Below are 23,953 nucleotides of genomic sequence, written 5' to 3' on the forward strand. Positions count from 1 at the left end.
CCCTCGGTAGCAGTATGTGCACAGCAGCGCGTGGGTACACGCTATTAAATACCAGCACTCAGTGTTTCAGACTTTAGGAATCATGTTTTTCTGCTACATCTTCCTCCTCCTCCTTTTGTCCTGCTACAGTCCGGAGACCAAAACTGTCCCTTCTCGCAGTGTCCAGAATATGGTCATCACAGCCCCTGGGTTTCCCTAGACATCTGATTTTGATTTCCAGCTCAGAGCTGGTATTTTCTAACGGCAAATCTTAAAAATATAAATTGCTTTCCTGGTAACGCTCTATTTAAAAACAAGATTAAATCTTTATAGAAAATGTTAATAAGAGATTTGTCATATATTTCAGTGAAAGCAGGATCTCACCCAAGATTTTTAGCAACTTCTGTTACGAATTGCTATACTCTGATTTTGTAGTACTTTTTAACATAGCTTTCAATCAAAAGACTTGAGATCTGGTGGAGGTCTTCTGGCCTTTTTTGTCTAATACCAATGTTCATCTGGCTTCTCCTTTTTTTGACATTTGGCTTTTTCTCCTCTTCTGTGCCCTAGCTATTCTGTCAAAATTCTTTCTGTAGCAATTGCTCATCCAATTCCATTGCCTCTTGATTCTTTGTACTATTGTCACTTTGTCCTGATTTTATTGCCTTTACGTAGACTTTTTTCATATTTGCACTGTTGTTTCAGAAGAAGTTGGATTGGTATCTAGTGTGTGGATTTTTTTTTTGTAGTAAATGCAGGAGCAAAAAGAAAAACAAAAAACCCAAGTTGCATTGCAAACACTTTTGACAGTGAAGTAGCCTATCCAGTACTCTTTAACGTTTTATTTTCCAAATGAATGTATTGTTCCTTAGGCAGAGATTTTAGAGTGTGGTTTCATACTACAGAACTGTGAAAGGATCCAGCAGCTTAGCTGCTAGAAGTACAAACGACCAGTGCAAACAAAGCAATGACTTTCTCCCTGTAACGTTCAACAGACCAGTCAGTCTGGCCCAGACCGCAAGTGTTGTTCCTGACGATGAGCTTAGTGTTGACCGGTCATTTATGTCATTTTAGCTAATAATAAAGTGCTTCTCCAATAGATAACTAAAAATGAAATGTCTGTAGACAAGCAGGACATAGAAGGAGCCCTCAGAGATGGCAGGGCAGAGAAGCTGAATTAATTCTTTGCATCATTGTTCACTGTAAGAAGAAATTAGGAGGTTTCAGCATGGTACCCTTTGTAGTGATGGTGGTGTGGAGTTGGAGGATTTTTCTGAAATTAAGGAACTGTAGATGAGGCTATGGCACAAATATGCAGGATGAATATTAACAGACCTCCAGGATCAGACATTGTTCCCGTACTAATTCTAAGAGCCAGGATGAAAAAGCTGAATTACTCATAGTAGTTTGTAACTTCTCCTGTGAAACTTCTTTGGTACCTGAAGACTGGAAGGTGGTCATGCAGCAGCAATTTTTTTAAAAGCTTCTGGAAGGTATGAGGATGAGGAAGATTATGCATGCCTTCAGTAAAGGAAAGTTCTTTCTTACAAATCAGTTAGAGCTTGTGTGTGTGTGTTGTTTTTTCTAAGAGATTCATGAAGGTAAGGGTGATCCAGTTGATGTGCTCTGCAAGATTTCCAAATGGGTTTGTGCAGAGTCCCTCACCGCAAGCTTTTAAGAAGTTTGGCAGACATGGGATAAGAGAGGAGATCCTAGTGTGGATAAATAATTGTCTGAAAGACAGGAAAGATGATCAGAGCTCTTTTGGGGAAGGTAAAGGTTTTATGTTCATAAACCCTCTGGGAAAGGGGGAGAGCAGCAAGATAACTAATTTTGCTGCAGATAGTGAGTTATCTGACGCAGAAAGGAAAGGCTGGTTGTGGACAGTTGCTGAAGGACCTTAAGAAGATGGAGTGGGTAAGCAAAAAAAAATGGTGAATTACAGCATAAAGAGATGAAGGATCACTTAATATCCAAAAGGCTAAATTAAAACTGGAGAACGATAGAAAGGGGAGAAGGGTGACTAGAAGTACTACAGAAACAGCTGAGCAGGCCAGGACTTTTCAGCTTGGAAGACAGCTTCTTAGGGAAGCATGAGAGAAGTCTGCTAAATTACACGGCACAGAGAGAGTAGATAGGAGCTGACCGTCTCTTCCAATCTGAGGACTAGGCCACGAAGCTATGGAGAGCCAAGCTGAACATAATCAAAAGGAGTTCGTTCTTTATGCAATGAGTAGTGAACCTGTGAAATGCCTCAACACAGGATGTTGCAGATGCAAGATGTTTACACGAGTCTGAAGAAATCACCAGATCTGAAAGTAGTCGGGGACTGAGCAAATACTAGGGAGGACAGTGTCCTATGTATTTGCTGTTTTAACTTTTTCCCAAGCAGGTGTTGAGAGTTGTTGCTGGAGACAGAAGGCTGAACTAGATAGGCCGTTAGCCTGAACCAGTACATCTGGTCTTAAAATCTCCAAATGAGGTCATTTTTCTAGGAAGAGTGTTAAGAACCAGATGTATTAAGTCTTGATGTTTAAAGAAAAGTTCTTTCCTGGAAATTATCAGTAGATGTGCTCATGTATGTGAACAGATCATTTGCAGGCCTGCAGGAAGCATGTGAAGTGTAACGGTGGGGAAAAATTAATTGTGCCACTTGAGACCATATTCGAGGTATGACAAAATTCATAAATGCGAGAAGAAGACAGGGTGCGATTTTGCAAGTTGTTTTCAAGTAATTTCCAGCTGTAGGCAATTAAAGGATGTAACAAGGGAAATTATAAATACTGCCACACAATGCAGATTGAAATTACTTTGTAGATAATTGATGTTTCTTTAAAAAAAAAAAAAAAGCTTCTCTAACTGCGTGCGATTCCAAAAAATAGATAAATCTCTCATGTCGTTTTTTATAAAAATTGTTCTCAGCTGAACTCTTCGTTTACTCTTGTAGATTAACAATTTGTCATTAAAAGCATATTGAGAACACAAAAGGGCTCAAGAATTGTGTGCTTGTAGGTTCGTCGTTAACGTTATCTGTGTACCCTGTATGAAGCTGTATGTTAGAGGTGACTGCTAATTCAGTAGGAGTTTTGAAGTAAAAGGAAACATTTGAATGGTGACTGGTATATTGGTTGTGGGTGTTTCATGCTACGACGCTAAATGATCTGTTCTCTATTCTCTTTGAATTTAACCAGATATTTAAGAATGTTCTGGTCACGTTTTTGCATATTTGTTTCTAGGCTGCTCAGTGTTTTGTGAAATTCAATAGTTTTTCCACAAAATGTTCGTAACAGAGTTTTATTTTCTACTTTACCTTTTTGAAAGAAGATAGATTTGCATTATAAACGTTATTATAAACATTACTTGGAGAGAAATTTTTAGAACTTCCTGCTTCATTACCCCGAGTAACTGAATTAGTTGTTATTTGCCTAGGAGAAGGTACTATCCTAACTTCAAAAAATGGCCTGTTGTTTTATTGATTATGGATGTTAACAGCACAGGACAAAAGGCGTATATAGGTTTTGCATGTAAAGGCTAGTTGAAAAGATTGAATTTAAATGTCCTCCCTTTTAGGCAGAAGTAGAAATATTTTTTGTATTTACAATATAATTTCTGAACAACAAGCTGAATAGTTACTTTCAAGACTAGACGAGCGTATAGCTTTTTTTAGGTTCTTGGGTATGCATACTGTTTGGATTGATTATTGTGTAGCTGGGGAAAGTACTGATTTAAAATAACGTATGTTCTTAGTTCTAAAGAAATACCACTCTATGCTGGGCAATAAACTGAAGTACGTATCTTGCTTTCATTGCTGTAGGTAAGCCCCAGTTGTGATATGCTCCTTTGATATGCATTTCATAGAGCATATAGTATTTTATGATGTGTTTATTTATCTCTGTTGATTGTGTTCAGGAGCGTTATTGCATGTTTTGCTGCTAGGAAAATATTTCTCCTTTTAGAGGGTGGTTTCTCGCTCTATCAGCAATATGTTAGAAGCCTTCTGGCTTGCTTCTGTTTGTGACATTTTCTACTGCAATATTATTCCCCCCTGCTGCAACTTGCTTTGCGCTTCAAGACAGAAAGCATAAATTTAATTCCCTTTAGAAATTAAACTATATGAGTAAATGTTCCCATTTTTTTCTGTTGTGTATATTTGAGGGGAATGTTATTTCCAAAATGAAACTATTCTGTATCTTAACACCTCTGTGTCTTCATCCTCAGGGTTTGCTTCCGTGCCAGTGAAAGGGAGTTGCTGTTCTTATTCTAGCCTGGCATGGGCTCTCCAGACAAGGTGTTCCATCTCCGTCCCCCGGAGCGTGACAGTAGAGCAATGCAGACAAAGCAGTTTCTTCAATATGTGTAAGTCTCAAGTTGGATTACAATTAACGTCTGAAAAAAAAGAGAGGAGGGATCGAAAACTTTGCTTTGGACAGACACAGTCATCTATATATCTCATAAGCTTAACGGTTGTAACTACAGCTATTGACAGAATTGCACGCGCAAGGTCAGTTTATTACCTTGTAATAGCAAGTGAGGCTTCGTCTCACAGTGAATTCATTTAATATACGTCGTTAGGTGGGAAGGGGAAACACCTTCCCCTTGGTCTCTTAGTCCATTATTAAAAATATAAATTATATGTTTATTTTCCAAATGCTTTTTGAGCTACAGGCAAGACATACTATTCAAGCTGTGCTGTCTCAAAAGTTAACCAATTAAAAAGCAATAAAGGGCTAAACAGAAAATGTTGACAGTGTCCTGCTAATTGTCTGCCCAGCTGCAGTATTATCCTCCGGTCCTGAAAGGAGTGACACAGATGCTTAACGTAATTGAGAAATGATGACTGTTTAAATTCACGCTTGGGACTGTGAACTGCGATAGCTGAGGGGCAGAAACTCCACCTGTTTCGCAGTCCCTAACCTGTGGCAGCAGTTACCCATGGGGAAGGGAAGGAGCAGTAGAACATCTCTGGCAGAGGTAACTGCAACAGTTGGAGGGTCGCAGCTCTTTGACTTTTTGTAATCCACAGAATACGAGAGCTCTGCTAGATCAGACTTTCAGAACTGGCAGTTTTCTCTTATGCTTCTTGATGTCTGGGTGGAAGATAGTGTATTTCTTTTCCTTACGTTTTCCAGAGAAGTGGGGCTTAAGCAATGACGCGGTCTGTCTGTTCCTCTCGCTCAGTAAACTTTGGCCGTTTCAAACCAACCTAAGGGTGAAGAGGTCTTAAAAGACCTGCAAAGGGCTACAGCATGAACTGGGGACTCTGTGCAGGAAAGATTTTTCTAAGCATCCCAACTGCAGAAAAAAATCAATTGGAACTTTCTCTTAGGCGCCCAAGCAGTCACAAAATAAGGATCTGCAAGAAGCAAAGCACAGTTATTATTTTGTTTATCTTAAATTAAAAGAGTAGCACTGCAAGTCATTGCAGCGTGGTTATAATTTGTGGTTTCGATGCTCTCTCAATCCTGCTTCTGTTCATAAAGCCTAGATCAGGTCTGTCTTACCAGGAGTTTTGCCAGCCGTCATTTCACTTGTTAGATGACTGCATTCAAAACATTTGCTGCAGTGACATCCTATTGTTTGACTTAATAACATTTAAAACAAGTTACGTTTAGGCAAACTGCATAAAACTACTAGCTTATTTAATAAGGTATAACAGCTTGCAAGGATTTAAGCGTACCTCCTTTATGGATCCAGCAGAGATTGTAGCCATCAAATTTGGAAGGCTGAGGGTTTTGTGTTTCGAAGTACTGTTCTTCTGACATCAGTTTCTATTTTAGAAATCAGTCTGTGGTTTTGTTCTTTTTAAAAAAAAACAAAAAACAAACCGTGGACAAAAGGGTATGATGCAATCGTTTTAAAGTACTGTGCTACCTCACTTTATAAGCTATCGGTAGGCCATTTTGTTAAAAAGGCAGGTTGCAAAATGGGACATAAAAAAAAAAAAAGTGCTTGGTTCTTAAGAACCGTTTTCTGCTTTTTCAAAGCAATCAAGCAAGCTGGATAAATAAGAGATCCCACAGGACTGTAGAGAGTAGAGTAATTGTTTTTTCTTTGTTCAATTCATCATGCAGTTCATTTGGAAATTTAAAATTATTCTATTGATTTCAAGCATGAGCCAACTCTACAGAGTCCCCATACTAATGAGGTAATGATATATGGAGCGTACAATGCTACTCTTTCAATTATGATTACTCTCAAACTTTTACTGTTCTTTTTCCACTTGGATGCATGCACTGGAAAGATATGCTGTTGAGTTAAAAAAAAAAAAAAAAAAAAAAAAGCAGCAAAGTTTTGTGTGGGTCGTGTGTAGCTTTCCATTTGTGAACATAAATTTAAGTCTTACAGCCCAGTATGTCTTACCCCAAGTTATGATGGGGCTTAGGACATGGTCACCTACCTGCCATATTTTGTACGATGTTTTCTGAAGGATATTTGGGATCACGTACGTTGGAAAGGTTGGTGTGGGAGAACAGGTGCGTGCTGAAATAGGCCATGGAGAATTGGGCTTTGGAAGTATCTGGAAAGAAAATCTAAGTGCTGAGGGTAGCAAACAGGAGCTGTATTTGCATGAGCGGAAAGTAGGCTGGCTTAATGCCTGGGGAGAACAGGTACGTGGGAAACTCCCAATAGCCGATTTCTGCGGAGTATCTTTAGGAGAAGAGGGGGACAGTTAAATGGATGGTGAGGCCGTGGCAAAGCACTGGCTCAGTTCTGTGGGTTTCAAGGGGAAGAGAAACTCTGGAGCTTCAGCCAACTAACTAGAATGAGAAGCCTGTGGGGCTGACTTGTTTGCAGAAGGTTTGGGGCCAACGCTGGTTTTATCTCAGCTATTAGATGCTTGCTTTTTCAACTTGCAGCGTCTTCTGCCCCTGCAGCTTTTCTGATTCTCATAGGTATAGTTTTGCGCTCCATCCCGATGATTCTAGTGGTGAGATGAGGAAAAGGAAACGGTTTTGCCTTGTCGGGCACAGAGTCCTTTGACCAAAGTGCTCCAGTGGCGGCTGTTCCTGCACTCCAACTAGGTGCATGAAATTGCACCATCGTGAATTAGCCATGTATGACTGTCCGTGAGCTTCCTGACGTTGGTGTCGGTCAGCAGCACTGTCGTCTTGCTCATGCTGCCCAGTTACCTTACGCACTCGCTGCTGCATTTCTCCCCTTCTTTTTGCAAGTGCCACCAGGCTTCGTAAGTTTAAAAAAAAAAAATCATCATAGTAAGGTACTAAAAGCCTTCTTTCTTCTCTAGAGATGCTCTCAAAGCAAGGAGGTTGTTTTTGTTTTTCCTGTTTGGTAATATTTTTGGTGGAAGGCTGCTGGTTTCCTAACTGCTCTTCTTGCTGAGCTGTTTTCCCTTCCGTTTTTCCATGCTAGTGTTCTTTGAGTAGTTTAATAAAAAAATTGAAAATTCAAATGAAGTAAGATATTAGCTATATAAATCACATTATGACACTCATGTTCTCTAGCAGTGGAGTTGTTTCAGAAGTATGGCAACATTAAAAAATGCAGATATGACCGTTTTATATGAAGCAATTTTCAAGTGAAATGTCAACCAAATGACAGTCCTTTCTAGCTGAGGATGGTGACAGTACTTTTCTGTCTCGTTGGTGAAGGTTTACTTCTCTTCTATCATAATCTTGAAAATGTTAACATCCTCTTGTTAGGAGGGTCATCTGTACCTTCAGCTTGACCTTTAGAAATAAATAGTTTAACTCATTTAAAGAGGAGGAATTGCAATTATCCTAGGCAGCCTGTGGTCCTTACCCAGAGAGCTGGCTACTGCACTCCAGCAGAACCGCACACAGGGGTTTGCTCTTGTCCGATGGCGTATTTCAGTGAGTCTGTAATGAAGTAATTTAAACTGATCTTGTTATCCTAGGCTGAGCTTCTGTCCCTCCCTCGCTTCCCCCTCCCACTCACCCACGATAAGAAGCAATTAAGTTTATAGTCTCCGAAATACTTAGAGATTTCACATGCTTATTTAGAGATACTCTGGAAGGACCTGTGGGTTTTTTTTTTTTTTTTTCTTCCCAAACCATATTGAATACCTTCCTCTGAAAAATCTTGCCTCCTTTTCCAGTGTGTCTAAACAGACCCTGGCACGCGCAAATAACGTCTTGCTTGTTTCAGCCCAAATTCTGTCCGAGCGGATAGGGCAGATCTGTTTTCCTTGCCGCTCTGTACGTTTACGCGCTTTCATGTGCATGCATACAGCCTGGGAAATCCCACTGATCCAGACTTTCTGGACAAATACTTTTAAGCTTGCAATCTTTGACAAGCTTTGATTAAAAAAGTGTTGTATATGTGTCAAGGAAGAAGTATGTGTCTATGGCTGAGGGACAGTTGGGGAAAATGTGAGATATGGACCCTGTTTTAATTTGATAGCCACAGAATTGCGTTGAAATATAGGGGCTGTCATTGTCAGAGGCAGCGGAGGCACGCAGACGTGTCCTGAATACTGAAACCATTTGACTTGCTCCCAGACAGAATATCGAGCTGCTATGTAGAACGATACCTGTACGAATTATCTTTGACCTAAATCATCCTAACCCTTCAGTAATACCGTGCAAGCACAATTTCCTCAACATCCACTGTGTATCCAAGTGTATGCGAGTCTAATGAACTTTATGTGAAACGGTGATTATATCAAAATTATGCTTTCCTACTTCTTGTATTAATTCCATTGATTGCGCTTGGGAACAAATGAAAAGGAAGAGCTTAAGTTCTTTGCTGCTAGAGGATGTTTCCTATTAGGTTAGAATATGGAATTCAGAAGATGACCACTTTCCGGAGCTTTTAGACCTAGTTTATAACAACCAAGAGGGAAACATTTAGGCCAACCACGTAAAATTATACTCGGGAGTAACACGTGTTGTCTCTGGAGGCTTTACTTGCTGTAAGGAGTTGTGCTCAAAATAAACCTTTGTGTTTAGGTTATTTATTGGAAACATCAGTTCCTGAATCCCTACTTTTTAATTACATTTTATGTTAAATTTTCCCAGTTCTCCTATGTGAGTTTGCTGTGGATAAAATTGTGCATTTTTCTGTCTGGCCTAATTTGAGGATCAGAGGGTTTTTTTTTTTTTTTTAAAAAAAAAAAAAAAAACGACAACAGCAGCAACAACCAGAAAACTTTTCCATTTTAAAAGATTATTTTATTAACTAAGTATGACTACACTGCATAAACAGTTGCTAAATTGCCACTAGTCACTGCCAACAATAAAATATGAACAGTTTTGTTATTTCAGAATTAACAATGCTATTAAGATCTACAAATGTAGAACTGCCTTTTTTTTTTCCTTTTAAAAGGGGGATGTGTGTGTATGTGTGCACACGCGCGCGCGCGTGTGTGTGTGTGTGTGTTGAAGAATAATTGGTTTATTGTTTGTAGTCAGGAGAAGGGGAAAGAATATAAAGTGCCTAAAAGTTAATAGTGCTGACTGAGGGAGTTGTTTCTCCTGGTTTTGATTTGTGCCCGTGCAGTAAATCTTTGCTGAAGTCATTTCAGGCACGCGGCCTCCGGTTTTTGTTTTGGTTTGAGGAAATGAACCAGAGCAAGGGTGTTTCGTTTGCAAACCTCTTTGAAATCGGTGTTCCCCAAATGCATCTGATGACGTTGACGCCACCTTCTTAATACTGTTTAAAATGCAGAGAGCTGGAAACGAAAGATTTAATAATGCGAGCAACCTTCAAAAGATAGTAGCTTGAACACAGCACCTATTAGCTAAGCTAAGGCCCTGTTTGTCTTCTAAGCTGCTGTGAAGAAATACAAGTTCTCAGTTGTTTGCCAGGATTTACAGTTGTTATTTACAGCCATTTTGGTTCTTTGTTTCAGTTAACAAGTTCTTATCTATTATTGATTAGTTTTGTAGCAGTATTTATTTAGGATTTGAATTATGGCTATCCTGAGGAACCCATATCTGTAGCTTTCCACCAGCATGTTGCTGAAGTGCTGATTTTGAAGAAATGCAGAATTCTCTTGCAAAACGCACTGTGGCAGCGGGCTGGAAGCTTAAGCAGAGTTATTCATCGTGTAGCAGTATGACTGCATCTCTCAGGATAGTATTTTCCAACTGCAAAGGTTTCTTTGTGATTTCATAATGCAGTCGTTTTGTTTCTGGTTATTGGGAAGTTGCCCCCAACTTTCCCATAGGTGGAACGGGAACAATGGTTAGATTATAGAGACGTCCTTTGTTTCCAACAAATTTGCAAACACACCTAAACTAGATTTGTTCTGCAATCCACATAATGAGACCTGGTGTGTTTTGTTTTGTTTTTTGAATGGCATTATTAAGCTTCTATAAATAAGCAGGCAACCTTTGGCACTTCAGCCGCGTACAAAGGGATTTTTAAAGTTTGTCTGTGTAAGAATACCTACAGGAACTAGCACCACCATTAAGGAAAACAAAACAAATAGAAGGCAGAAAGCTTGTTAGAGGATGAGGTTCTTTCCCGTTTCAGTATTGCGGAAACCCAACTAGCAGTAAGAAGCAGAAATGCTGCCCGTGCAAAAAGAACCTGTCAGAAGAGCAGAAGCATGTTGCTCTTAGGGTGCAGGTTTTTGACGGCCGCTGTGAAAACAAGTTCAACATGCAGGGGTGTTTGTCTGTATTCCCTAATTTCTCTTGATATCCTTCCTTTGTAAATTGGCACGTTGGTCTTGCTTTTGAATAATTGATTCTGAGCATCTCTTGATTTTGTTAAATTATTAGAAAAACTGCTTTATTATAGAGGTGACTTAGCATGGAAGCTGTGACAGAGAATCCAAAGTATTAAACTTAATACATAGAGGCATCTTTGTAGGGACGTTTTCTAGATTGGCACAGTTTAAACACAGGTTCCCAAAAAGTGGCGAGGGATTTATTTGCTATGTGGCGTAGTTGCATTATTTGCCATAGCAGGCATGCACATAACTGAGAAGGGCACTGTCAGAATGATGAATTTTCTGAGATCATCGGCACTGTACAAATGCATTAAATGCAAGTACAGCGCCTTCAGCTTTACAGGGATGCTGCACCCTGACTCGGGATTGGGAGTTCATTTACTGACGCAGGTCCCTAGAATTAGGAGGTTTATGCATTAGTCGGTTCTACAGGAGGGTGTCTGTTACTGGCTGTATCACTTTACCAGAAGTTTGAGAGATTTAATAAGATTTCCAAAGATCATTTCAGCCATTGCTGTCTTCCTTTTTACAAGTGGAGAAGGCAACTGAGCATAGTTCGCTCAGGTGTGGAGCGGGGGCAGTTAAGAAATATAGTTGGTTTTGGAGAAATGGGTGAAAAAATGCTGAAATGTTGCTGCGTGCTGTTACTGAAAATGAAAGAGGTATAGATTCAAAGCCAATGCAAGCTAGATCTGTTCAAATTTAGAAAAAATTAACTGCTATTGGGTTTTTCAGGCTTCTGAAGAAAGTTGTCATTTCGCAAAGAAAACTTTGTGTGTAGCGTTCCTGTAGACAATTCTGGTTAGCTCTGATGAGGCAGGGTTGCCATTGTCCTTTCTGGTGCTGAAAGATCATAAAACCCTTTTTAATTGGAACAGTCCAGCTCTGCCTGCACCTCAGTGATGAAACTGTTGAATAATTTTGTTGCATCATGTCAGTGCCCTGCATTAACAATTCCTGTTCAACAGGGTACCAATTTACTGACAGTTAAACTCTCACTGAGAACTTGTGTAATTTAAAAATGAGTGGATTGCTGTGTTCTCATTAATACCGCTTTTAGGCACTAGCCATATAATCAAAGTGGTAGAAGGATTGACTTAATTATCTAAGTTTCTAAAATCTCACCAAATCCTGCTTTAGAAGGATTACTTACTACTTACTGTTCACGAATACCGACAGGATGACCTCTCTGGAGGCTTTGTCTCTTCAGAACAAATACTGAAATGCAATTCTCAGTAGGGAAGAATTTGTTTAAAACCGATCTCGGACGTGGACAGACCTTTTATTGTCTAATGTGTAGTTGCATGATCTGACCAGAGATGCGCGTTCTGAAAACGTTTGCCATGGCTATAGACTTTTGAAAGTAGAACCATGTCAAAGAACAAAAGAGTGGGAGTGAGTTTGTTTTTAATTTCCTCTACAGTGATGACATCTTGTTCTACAGTTTGAATCATCTTGGCATCTTGGAGGCGCCAAGCTGTACAGTTAGTGACATTGTGTTTTCTTCAATCTCATCCTACTTGAGCTATACCTGAAGGCTCACTCTGAGTATGGGCCCAGCATTTGCTTTTCTTCATTGCTCCTCAGAGCTGATGAGGGGGTAGGAATGCGTGTTTTTTTCCAGGAACTTAAAGAGTCCATCCAATTGTTTCAAAAAGATCTCTTAAAAACAACCAGATATCCAGTACAAAAACTGTATGATTATACCACTGTAGTGTTTAAGATGTTTCTAGCAGTAAGTTAAAAATGAAGTGACCGTATAGAGCTGGAGGATGACCTTGGCTGGTCAGAGCGAATGTCCATCTAACCCGACATCCTGCCTCCAGCAGCAGCAGATGCTATGGGAAGAGCGTAAGAATAGGATGAGCTTGTAGGAATACTTCCTTAAGTCCTCACAGCCTTCAGTGACTTGTGACATGGAATTTTGTGCGTTTATAGCTCTAGGTGGCTTTTTCTTCTGTGAATTTGTTCAGCTGCTTTTGAACCCATATAAGCTTTCTGCCACGAGTGCATTCTCTTTTCCAGAGATGGAGAAGCATGTGTTTGTTAGAGAAGACAAGGTCAAGGAAATGCCCTCTGCACTTGAGTATAAAATGTCGAGGTTTGTGATGCTTGGTCCCTGGAGGAGTTGATTCTGAAGCTTCTGACCTGCCCCTGGGAAAATGTGGTCGTTAAGCAGCTGAGTCTAGCCTAGACTGTGTCATTTATCTAAAGCTGAAAGCTTCATGTGAATTTCAGTAGGATAAATAAGCAACATATACTCTTTAAAGATGCTCTTTCATATTTCATGGCACGTGTGGAGTGTTTTTTCCAAATCTTGCTTTTGTTTTGTGACTGGAGAAGGTAAGTGGTTAAAATATCATGCCTTCCTAGAATTCATCTGCTAATAAAAATAAGTGTTCAGAGCCAAAACCTGGAAGTAAATGTTAGCAATTGGAAAGACCTTAGAAAGTTTCTTAAGGTAATAGAGATACATAGATGTAACGACATTAGTGGGCAATAGTGCCTTGGAGCAAGCACATTTACTCTGACGTTTGTAAATCTTTGTATTGTGTCAATAATATTAATGCCTTTGAATCTCTGCTGCAAGACTATTCTGTCATCAAAAAACCTGAAGCAAAAATTGCTTGTAAGTGGAAAATGTCAGCCTCTTTAGCTGTTTTACAAAATTAAGTAAAAGGGAAAGAAAGGATTATACTTACAAGTAGCACTCCCATCAGTTTTCCAACTTACTGTCATTTGTCTTTTTAGTTTATAGTCTAAGCAAGCTGGGAACTCTCATCTTGCAGGAGGCAAGGAAATCTGCTTTTAATCTCACAGTTTATCAGGATCTTGTATTCTGACATAGTTTATAGCAAGACTTTGTGGTAGTACTTGAGAGTTACTTAGGTATGGTCTAATATTCATCTTCCACTGAAGTGAGCACTAGGGCTATCTGGCTCCTGACATTGGGAGATAGTATAAAAGTGCACAAAAACAAATCATTTTCGGAGCATTACAACCATCTTTTATGTAGAAGATAAAATGGAGTGGCGTCATACAAACCTATTATTGGTGATCAGCTTGCATAAAGCATGCTTTCAACAAAATTGAATAGTGGATTTTTTTTCTAGGCCACAGCAATAAAATCTTACACATCACGCAGTTTCTCTTTTTCATTTAGTAGCTATGTGCTGTTTGGTAATTGTCTGGAAACATGGGGTGGCCCTTTATGACTGGGGCTATTTTAGCTGTAGGAGCGTGAACGCAGCTTCCCGTTTTACTGAGTTGGCACAAAAGCATAATAAAGGTAAGGCCACAAATCATGAAGAGGCTGCATACCTATTGCTTTCTCTTCATTTCAGAGCATCTCTGCAAATGTGAAAAGCAGTATGGTGATGCTCGTTTCTACATAGGTTTATTTCCTCCATTAACCAGGGCTTGCTTCTGCTTCTCTGTGCTCTCCAATCATCTTGATGCTTGGCTGCCAAGTCAGATTGCCCTTTCTTGTGGTCAGATGTTGGGTTTGTTTTTTTTTTTTTCGTTGCTGTGTTGTCTGTCCGTCTTCAGAAATGTCCCCACCGTTGTAATCGTTTTGACTGCAGCTTATTTCCCTTCCTGTCACTTTGTCTTAAAATCAGTTTGATATCTCCCACCTTACAAAACTCTCAGCTCGGTAGCCTGCAGGCTTCTGATGTGTTTCATTAAATTCAACTGCTTTCCAAACACACGATGATAATATTATAGACCGATTAGATGTACTGCACTTTGGTACCAAGTGGAACGTCGTCCTCTGGTTCTAATTTTGTCAGATTTTGTGTGGTGCTTGAGGCCAATATTAGTCTCAGCCTGACCTCGTCTTTGCTGGATCTGTTGGCATTGACTTGTCTCCTTTGGCACAAAGCAATCTCCTTCCTCTGTCACTTTTGCTACTTTCCTTGTTTTGAGATTAAGTGATTTTTATCATCTAGATATTTAGAACACAGTTCCAAGTACTGGGTTTTTTTGACTGCGTTACCAGCTCAAGAGCTCCCTGTTCTTGTCTCTCAGCTGCTTGTTCCTGCTGCTCTGCAGCCTCTTCGGTAGCCAGCATGACCACTTGTGAGGCCACGCAAACTGAAGTAGATTGGGGAACTGTTCCAGTTTGAAAATAACCCTGCAGAGAAACATATAAATGGACCGCACTGTTATTGTAACGTCATGTTTCCAGGCCAGCAGCGTCATCATAAATACCCTGAACCTGCTAGTTACGCAAGGTTTTCTGAAGACGCTGAGAAGCTTAAGTCCGAGTGATCAATCGTCAGCCTTCCAACTCGTGCAGCAGTCTCATAGTCCACTTTTAAGACATGAAAAGCTGCGTAACTTGATACATCACCTGCCTACCAGTAATTTTTTTTATTAAACTTTTAATGTAGTGTTATCTTAGGGTAATATTCAGAACTTGTATCTACTTTTGTCTGCTGCCCATTGCCGCTTATGTCCTTCATTAGAAGTAACGTGCTCAGTCAGCGCTGAAGTTTTTCTGCTTGGTCAATTCTGTGCAGGTTCCTATTTCTTTGGTATTTTGGTCCTGCCCAGTAGCCACGCTGAGCCATGCCCTGGCAAGATCGTAACTCTTTCCCCTTATATTTCCCATCCTGATACCTGATGACATTCACTCGCCTGTACCGGCTCTCCAGGGAGTGATAAAGCTTTTCCTTCTCTTTCTTCTGGTGGTTTTGGCATTTAGCGCACAGTTATGTCTATCAGTTCTTTGAAGTCAGCTGGAAACGTCTTTGTGGCTGGCTACTCAGATGCTGGTTTCCAGCCATTCGGTAAAGTTACTGTGTTTTTACTATTAACATCTCAATATTAGCGTTCAGTTGAGCGTCCAGACAGAGAGAGCGTATTTTCAGATAGTTGTTTCCTCTGTGCAGGGAATAAAGCCTGCCCAGGAGCAAATACAATTCTTGCATCGCAACATGTAAGAAGCGTGATAAATGTAGCTGTTATCTGCGATCCGCAGACATTTCCACTTGCTTAGCCTGACATGAAATCTATATTACTTTTTCTGGCTTGCTGTACTCTTCCTACAATATATGATTTAGGTGACTTAGGCCGTTCTGCTCTTGCCCATCTTGTGGGAATGCTATTTTGCAGCTTCCTGGACTTGTAAGTACTGTGTGTCTTTCCTTGTCTGCATCCTTTCTAATGCACTGAGCTTTGACTACTAGTTCCACGAGTGTAGTTCTCAGAAAAAGAATAACATTTACGTGTCCCAGTTTGGAAAGGATTTTTGATGAAAAAGGGGCGATCACACCTTTGAAAGCACCGCCTAGATACTTTATTCAAACTTAATGCAAAAATAAACTTGGGTAGTTAGCGTTAGCTCTGGAAATCCTGCCTAGCTCCAGTTCTTCACCTTGCTGTCACCGTAGCAGAGCTTCCCCAGCGCCAGCACAGCTGCCAGCCTGCAGGACAGGATCTCTCACGTGGATTCATCTGCCAAGCCTGGTGGGATCGTTGCTGAGAAACTGTAGGCATTGGAGTGTAGTTATTTTCCTTCCTCTGATTAAAAGTGTTCACAGATGGCTAATTTAGATGAACAGAATCAGTCCGTTGTCTGAGACAAAGATTGAAATTGTCGTAGGAGCGGCGCCTCTGGACGAAGCCCAGGATAACTTCGGTCTGCAAATCTGAACGATGGTCGCGCTTGCCGATTCCAGGGTGGCAGCTTTCTCGTCTGCGCTACCAGGGTGCAGTACTGTCTGTGCGGCGTCTTCCTCACGTCACCAGTTCGTTTTTGGTTAGCTCTTGTTCACGTCATGAGGAAGCCCCCTATTTTCTATCAGCTGGCCAGACAGCAGGGTGAAATTAACTGTTTGCCTTGTTTGCCTTTAATAAGTTGATTCTGAATATCCCTTTAAAAACCATGCACTCAGCTGGGTACCTATCTTACTGCAGTCATCGTTGGTAGTAGGGGCACGTCTGCAGCGGGTATGTGTATGTATGTGCAGTAGGAAACTACTGTCTTAGCCAAGCAGTAGTCCTACGGCTTAGTACCAAATCACAGGAAAGATCAAGCAAGGGTTAACATTGTGAATTTTTTTGTTCAGCTTCAGTTTCCAGTATAAGCTGTACTTGTACATTACTTATGAAAGCTTTTTCATTTCAGTGACAGCTGATGAGCTATGGAAAGGAGCTTTGGCAGAGACTGGTGTGGGAGTAAAGAAAGGAAGAGGAAAGAGAAGGAAGAAGAAGCTAAGGAAGAATCTCAATAGAGGCCAGGAGATCGGTGAAGGTAGATTCACAAATAAGAATAAATGTCTTGACTTTTACATTTGTAGTAGTTTTTGGTTTTACAAACTGACAAATTGCTGTTAATTTCCATAGTGTCAGAGCAGCTTTAGAGGTTTTTGTCGTATTAAAAAAAAAAAAAAAATCCTGATGTGGTTGTTTGATGTGGTTTGTGGTTTTTAAATATAAATTCTGTGTCACAGAACGCAGTTTAAGTACATGATCGTACTGCCCCTTCCAATTTATTGGATTTTTCCCAGTGTGCAGAGTTTCAATCCTAATTTGTAGTAAAATGCAATTTTTTTTCTTTTTGCTGTTTTCAAGGACGTTCCGGTTTCCTCTGGCCTGGTCTTAATACTCCTTTAGTACAAAGTGGGAGAGTCCAGGCAGTTACCCAACGAAAAAAAGAAGAACGAGAGCGAATTCAGTCTGAAATTGTTCAGCAGAGAGATACATGGGAGAAAAAAAGGAAAATAAAAGTGAAGAGAGAGGGAGGTTGGAGTGGAAAGTGTTGGGGAGGTGTCATTCTGGACCCCCCTGACCCAGGTCCAAATGGAGGTAAGAAGGCTGAATATCTTTCTAGTTTTATTTGATCTTACTGACTAAGGGGCCAGGAGAAAGTACAATCCAGACTTTTCCTGTGATTAAAACTCCATTTTATACTACTCTGTTATACATCTCTCTATCTGTACATAGGCCCATACATGAACCAAGGCAGCTAAATTAAAAAACAAGCTGTGTTAACACAAGTGAAATCTTTTAAATTACTGTTTAGTTCAATATAGCTGCTAGACCTACTACATTATATTATAGACTACATTATGTTGTATTGTATTATAGACATATTATATATAGTATTATAGACATACTAATAGATAGACTATATTATGTTATAGACTGCTATAGGAGTCTTACAGTACGGAAACATTTTTTGGTGTTCAGCATCAGTGGTCTGCAGTATGAAGCATAGCCATGTCGTTGTATGATCTTGTAAAGGAGCCTGTGAGATAAATGAGCCTTTCTTTTCCAGTTCATTTAATGGAGTATGATCAAAGAAGATGTAGTTGAAATGTAACTGACAGGGGTTCATTATTTAGATGCTGCCTACTTAAATCTTAGAGTGAAACTGGAGGTCCTACATGTAGAATGGAAAGTTGAACTTAACTTTTGTTACAGTGGGTGTTCTTGAGACCACAAGAAATTATTTGGTAGCTTTATTTAACATTTTAAAAAAACCTTTTCAACCAGTTAAATATGAAAATGAGCTGTTACTGGAACTCAGCTGAAGCAATTAATGATGCTTGTATTTTTATTGTCATCCTTAGGCTTTTGTAGTTAATGGAAATAAGTGAGACAGTTCATGCTTTCTACCACTATTGTTTCAGGCTTGTTGCAGACTCCATTCGTTTTAGTGGTTAAGCCGGTTCATTATTTTCAGTTCTCTTTGTCTCGTAGTGTGTTCTCCCAGGGAAGGCTTGGATCTCAGAACATACGTTGCAGCAAGACAAACATAGATGGGAAATTGCATGTGTGGAATCACAATTATATTGGTTTCTGATCTTTTTTCAGACACGTTTGCTCCCCAGTCTGTCTAGAGCTTTGTTTATGAATTTCTGTCTGTGAATATTTTCTGGTGATATGCTATTGGACCTGGATTCAAAATTCCACGTGTGCCTTCTGCCAGGTCATAAGGAAGAGAGAGAGCGTTGTCTTTTTAGAGTGAGTTGATGCCATTGTCCACGTAGATTGAAGTTTCATTGACGTTTTTGCAGCTTTCTCTCTTGTAAATTCATGCCCTTGCTACTATCTACTCTTCCTCTGTTTCCCCCTTCCCCAGGTTTTCCATTCTTAAAGCGTTGTGGCTGATAGCTTTTGTGGTTTATGTCACAGTAACATCTGAGTTATGCTGTTTCCCTCAGACTTACCTTCTGAATTTATGGCGAGCCTGCCTATTGATCTCTTTGGGGAGGTGTTTTTATCTTGAGTTTTAAGAACAACCCGCTGCATTTTAATACCAGCATAATATTGAAGTATGTAAATGAAAGGTTAACTACAGCTGCTCCCTTGCATTTCATTTTATTATCTTGAAAGCAAATATATTTGTGAAAGGCAGTGGCAGAAGCATGGACTTGGCAGCCTGTCACTGAGTGGCCCCTGTCTTACAAGTGGAAAAACAGATGATCTGAGAAGTTAATAAGTTGTTTCAAATTTCCCATAAAGTTGATGGTAGAACATAGAGAATGTCCAAATTTCATAGTTCTAGTTCTTTACCTTGAACAAAAGACTATGCTGATTTTAACTCGAAATGCATTTTCGAACCGTTTATTCCATTAAAAGAAGGGGCAGCTGTTGCAAACAATATTTATGCCTGCGTGGATTTTACTCTCCCGTATTCTCCGTGATTTCAGTATGGCTGATGTTGTTGATGTTGAACACTTGCATTAAAGTTGGCGATGCTGGGGCTGTAGTAGTCAGGTCAAGTTCAAACAAAAAAGGGAAAGGGTACCGCAAGCCAAATATGAAAATGTAACTGTCAGCTTTTATTTTACATATGTTTGAGAAAAGCAGTTCCTGATTAGCATGCTCTAATTTCCTCTTAATTCATTAGAAATTACAGGGATGTTCAAGTCCCCCGTGGTTCTGTGAGCATCTTTTTATGCAGAGGAATTAATTAAATGATTTTACAGGGGAACTGGGCCATTGGCTATGTGCAAAGTACTGTCAAGGTGACAGAATGAATAGATCCGAAACCACTAGACCCAGTGAATCCGTCTGTCCTGAGATCATGGCACTGCTGGGTTCCCTGGTGTCGAAGCAAGCCTGAGCTCCGATGGAGGCTTTGCAGTTCAGCCCTTCCTCTCCGGTTGAGTTTCTCTAGTACCAAGCAGTGGTTGAGCACATGCTGTGCCTTCGCTTCAGTGCCATTAATATTTTCTAATGAAAACAGGTACAGGAAGTTTGTTGGAATCTCCTTGCTTTGAGACTTTGACATCTGACAAATTTGACCACCATGATTTAAAAAAAAAAAAAAATTTGGTGACACACTGTGATTGTGCATGCTTCATTCCTTCTCCTGCAACCCTTTTACTTATTGTGCTAGCTGTCGGTACAGGAAGAAGGGTACTCTTCAGTTGGAAATATGGTTATTTTTCCCCAAGTCAACAGTGCTCCTTTGCAATTGAAGAGGCTTCAGAGAAGGGACGGGGAGCACGTCAGCATTTGTACACTCTCCCGTGACCTTCCTGTAGACTAACAGGTCTCTACATTGCAGTAAGATGTTGGTGTTTGTTTTGGAGATGGTACATAAATGTGGAGATGGTACATAAATCGTAAGGCAACCCATGGTGAAGCAATGAGTTGTCAGTTCTTCTTTTCACCTTTGCCCTGTTCTCAGCTCCCAAGCCTTTCTCCAGAACCTCAGTGTGACTCCACAAACAAAATGTGTGTCAAATGTTTAATTAACCCCTGGTCTTCTATGTAAAGTTGAAATGCTGTAGTTCATGAGGTCAATTGGAAAAGCCGGAGGATGGAAGAGTCTCATCAGTCCTCCGTGTACTGAGATATTGTATTTCACTCCATTGCCCGTTGATTTAAAAGTCAGTGTTTTTTCCCCACAAGAGCAGTAATAGGTGGCTCCTTGTATGGCATATTAAAAAGGTACATGGGGAGAAAGTGTATGTATTAAAATACAGATGAATAAAAGCGTGCTCTCAATTACACAGCAGCGAACAAAAGATGTTTGCAATTTATATGCAGGTGTTTGGGTAGTCAGCAAGTTTGAAACAGGAACCTGGAGAAAATGAGTTCTTCTGGCAGCATCCACGACCAGCTTCTATAAAATGGACGTCGCGCGCTGCCAGTAGGATTGCTGAAAGCCAAGCCGAAGGGATTTGCTTGCTGTCTTTCCTTACAGAGCGTGTCAGGGTGAAGACCCAGCGATAAGATCTGCCTGGGCTTCTCCTTGTCTGCCTGCTTGCAGCGCTCTCCCTTGAGTTAGTGCCTTGGAAGGCAGTATACACTGATGGGATGTCACGCCGTGCCCGGAGCGCTGCAGTGCTTTGGCTCTTTCCTCCCCGCAATGTCGTAAGACATTTCTGAAATGTCTTATTTCTTTGGGGTCGCTTCTAATGACAGAGCAGAAATATAGTATCTTTCTGCGCAATGAAAGGGAGGCGTTTGCCTCCTAGAGCTGAATAACGTGACGTACACCTGAACGCAGCTCTTTTTATCGCTGCGCTGAAAAGGCTAAAACGCAGATGTGACGCGGAAGCAATCTTTATTTTTACAATGCAAAACACTTTAGCTGTCACCGGTCAGAAAAAATAATGCTATGGTTGTGTTTGATTGATTACAAAGACATTTTTTCAGGCAGCTTTTGAAATTGAAACAGGGGAAGTAGTCTCGCTCTGAGATCCTTGGTTATTTGAAGCGGCCGTGGTTTGGGCTTTTTTTTTCCTCTTCCTGGAATTTCACAGACATACTACCAAAAAATACTTGCAGTTTGCTTGAATCCCCATTGATTGTCTAATACAGGTTTCAGAATATTCTAAGTAATATTGGATAACGTGGCCATGATGGAAGTGACCGCTACTGAGTTACTTTTTATTTTATTTTATTTAAAATCATTTCCAGCTTTTGATCAGTGTGCATGCCGTGTTGAGTGCGCTCGGAGTTTAGAGCAGTGGTTAGGGCAGTTTGCACAGGTTTTGTTATCACAGCGTACTGTGGAAAATTATTTATCGTAGCGTTTCTGCAGCTGTAGAGAGTCGAGAAGAATGGGCATGATTTAACAAAAATGCTTCAGCGTAACTGTGGAGTTGGGAGGTTTTCCGCAAAGAAAGCTTCAGGTTAAATTCAGAGAGGAGCTGTACCTCCTGGCCAAAATATTGGACAGATCCTCAGGACGTCTGGGGTCTCTTATCAGCTCTGCTGTAGTGTTCTGTGTGATGTTCAAACAAAGGAGTGAAATCTTTACCATTTAGAAAATTAGAGGGGCAGTCCTTGAATACCGTTTCCCTCTTACTTCTCTGCATATACAGTACTTAAAAAGATGAGATATTGATTGCGGTTGAAGGTTGGAGTCCATAATAGAGCACAATGAGCATGTTTAACAGTTGTCACCTCTTAATTAGAACAAGAGCAGTACTGTAATTTTAACAAGCGCTGTATTAGACTTTCTGGGAAGTCCATTATTTGAACTGGAATTTTTTTAAGCTAGGTTTCTTCACAGATGTTGATTTTTTTTTACAAAAGAAATGAAAAAAAACTTAGGTTTTTATAAATAAGGGCTATGTGTTGTTTCCTCACCGACACTGTAAAGGAGAATGAACGTATGAAGTCAAGTTACAAAATATATTTGAAGTCTTTGAAAAGAAAGCAACTCACCTGAGATACATATGTTCAAATTCTTCTTACCTTTTTGACTTAATACTGAGGTTAATTTATAAATTATATAAAAATTAGGTCTTTTTTTAAATTACACCACCTGCAGGGAGCTGAGCTGATAGATAGTTAATATGCAGAAATGTAATACCTTGTTTTTCTCCCAACAGAGACTTATGAAGATTTTGAAACAAGAGTCATTGAGGTAAGCGTTACAAAAGTGTTCAAGGACTTTAACTAATTATCCCTATTTTATATTGGTCTTGCGCTTTATTAACCAGCCCTTGATAAGTCAGTCTTATAGCAATAGGAATTAGTCCAGTATTCTATTGCAACTGCATCTTATTTGTTGAGCAAATAATACCAGGATTAACGTGGGTCTTGTTTCCACCCTCGTTTCTAAACAGCTCACATCGCATCATCTCACTTTAAAAATAGCTGACAATCAAAGCTAATAAATGAGGAAAAGATGCTGGTGTCTGCCTGTGCATTCTCTTTGCAGCATTTTCTTTATCTCTTATTTTTAGTAAATAAGATCTAATATAGTCTGTAAATCCAACTGTCCTGTTGTTTGCAAATAGTACAGTTGACTCCCATATGCTGATGTCACAACTTTATTCATGGTTGGACATCATGGAGTTATTCTAGATGCCCTTGAACTTTGTGGTGGGCCAGATGGCACTTGGTAACGGAAGTGCGGGATATTTTAAAGAACATTAAATGCGTTGAAAAGCGTTCTGCATGTTCTAAGTATTTAATGAAACCAGTGAATCACCTTAGCAAATGCTAGAAGAATGTAAGTTTTTGTTGGCACTTGATGATAATGGCATACATTAAAGTGGTGGTGGAGTTGGAATTATTACTTAACTGTGAACTCATGCCATAAACTTACACAGCCAAAATTAGCTTATAAACTCTGTGGACTTTACCAAACTGTTTTCACAATTACAAGGTATTATCGACAAAAGCAGTAAGTAATTCTTTTGCAGTAAGTTAAGAAGCTCCTGAGGTTTTAAAATATTTAGTCTTCCTTTTCATGACCAGGTCACCTTCTTCAAACATATAGCAACTGGTCGTATGCAATCCCTTGACTGGTGTCAAGAGGTATAAGCTGACAACTAAATCCGAGCCGTTCGGGCTGTTTGCTAACTGACAGCGAAAGTTTCTTAATGCTACCCCAAAAAAAACCTTTAGCTGCCCAAATTCTTAGTAGTAATTTCAGCAGAAACACCCATAGGAATGGGGGCAGAGAAAATGCTCTTTTAAAAGAGTCAAAGTGGGTTTTGGTTGGAAACCAAGAAATAGATTTTTAGTGGTGAAACGTAATGTGTTGGTAATGCAGATATGTGGGCCCTTGTTATTACGCAAGGAAAAGGTCTTTACTGGAGAATACAACGCATTCCAAAGCAGGCCATTAGCACTTAGTACTACAGAAGTCCATGGTATCACGAGATACGTTTTACCTCCCCTTTATCTTTCTTTCTTTCTTTATTTTCTTATTAGGTTGTTTTTCATTTGAAATACATTAGTTGCTATGGAAACAAAGGCAATAGTGTAAGCAGTGGTGAGGGGGAATCATGACTTCAGATATGAATTGATTTCTTGTGACTCTTTTGCTACCAGTTCAGAAGCCGGCGATGCACAGCATCCAGAAAGGTGGCGGCTCTGGCAGCGAGA

At 40.0% G+C, this 23,953-nt stretch overlaps 1 protein-coding gene across 2 annotated transcripts in view; it reads left to right on the plus strand.

The window, feature by feature from the left end:
* Positions 1-23,953, plus strand: part of MRPS5 (mitochondrial ribosomal protein S5) — a 62,893-nt gene that overhangs the window by 5,466 nt on the left and 33,474 nt on the right. For both annotated transcript variants that reach the window (XM_009686841.2, XM_068940486.1), the window contains exons 2-5: positions 4,198-4,335; positions 16,773-16,898; positions 17,219-17,452; positions 22,447-22,481. In XM_009686841.2, the coding sequence (XP_009685136.1) occupies positions 4,332-4,335; positions 16,773-16,898; positions 17,219-17,452; positions 22,447-22,481 (399 nt within the window). In that variant the 5' untranslated portion in view covers positions 4,198-4,331. The remainder of the gene's footprint in view (positions 1-4,197; positions 4,336-16,772; positions 16,899-17,218; positions 17,453-22,446; positions 22,482-23,953) is intronic.

This window comes from Struthio camelus, chromosome 3 (genome assembly GCF_040807025.1).
Source record: "Struthio camelus isolate bStrCam1 chromosome 3, bStrCam1.hap1, whole genome shotgun sequence".
Lineage (NCBI taxonomy): Eukaryota > Metazoa > Chordata > Aves > Struthioniformes > Struthionidae > Struthio > Struthio camelus.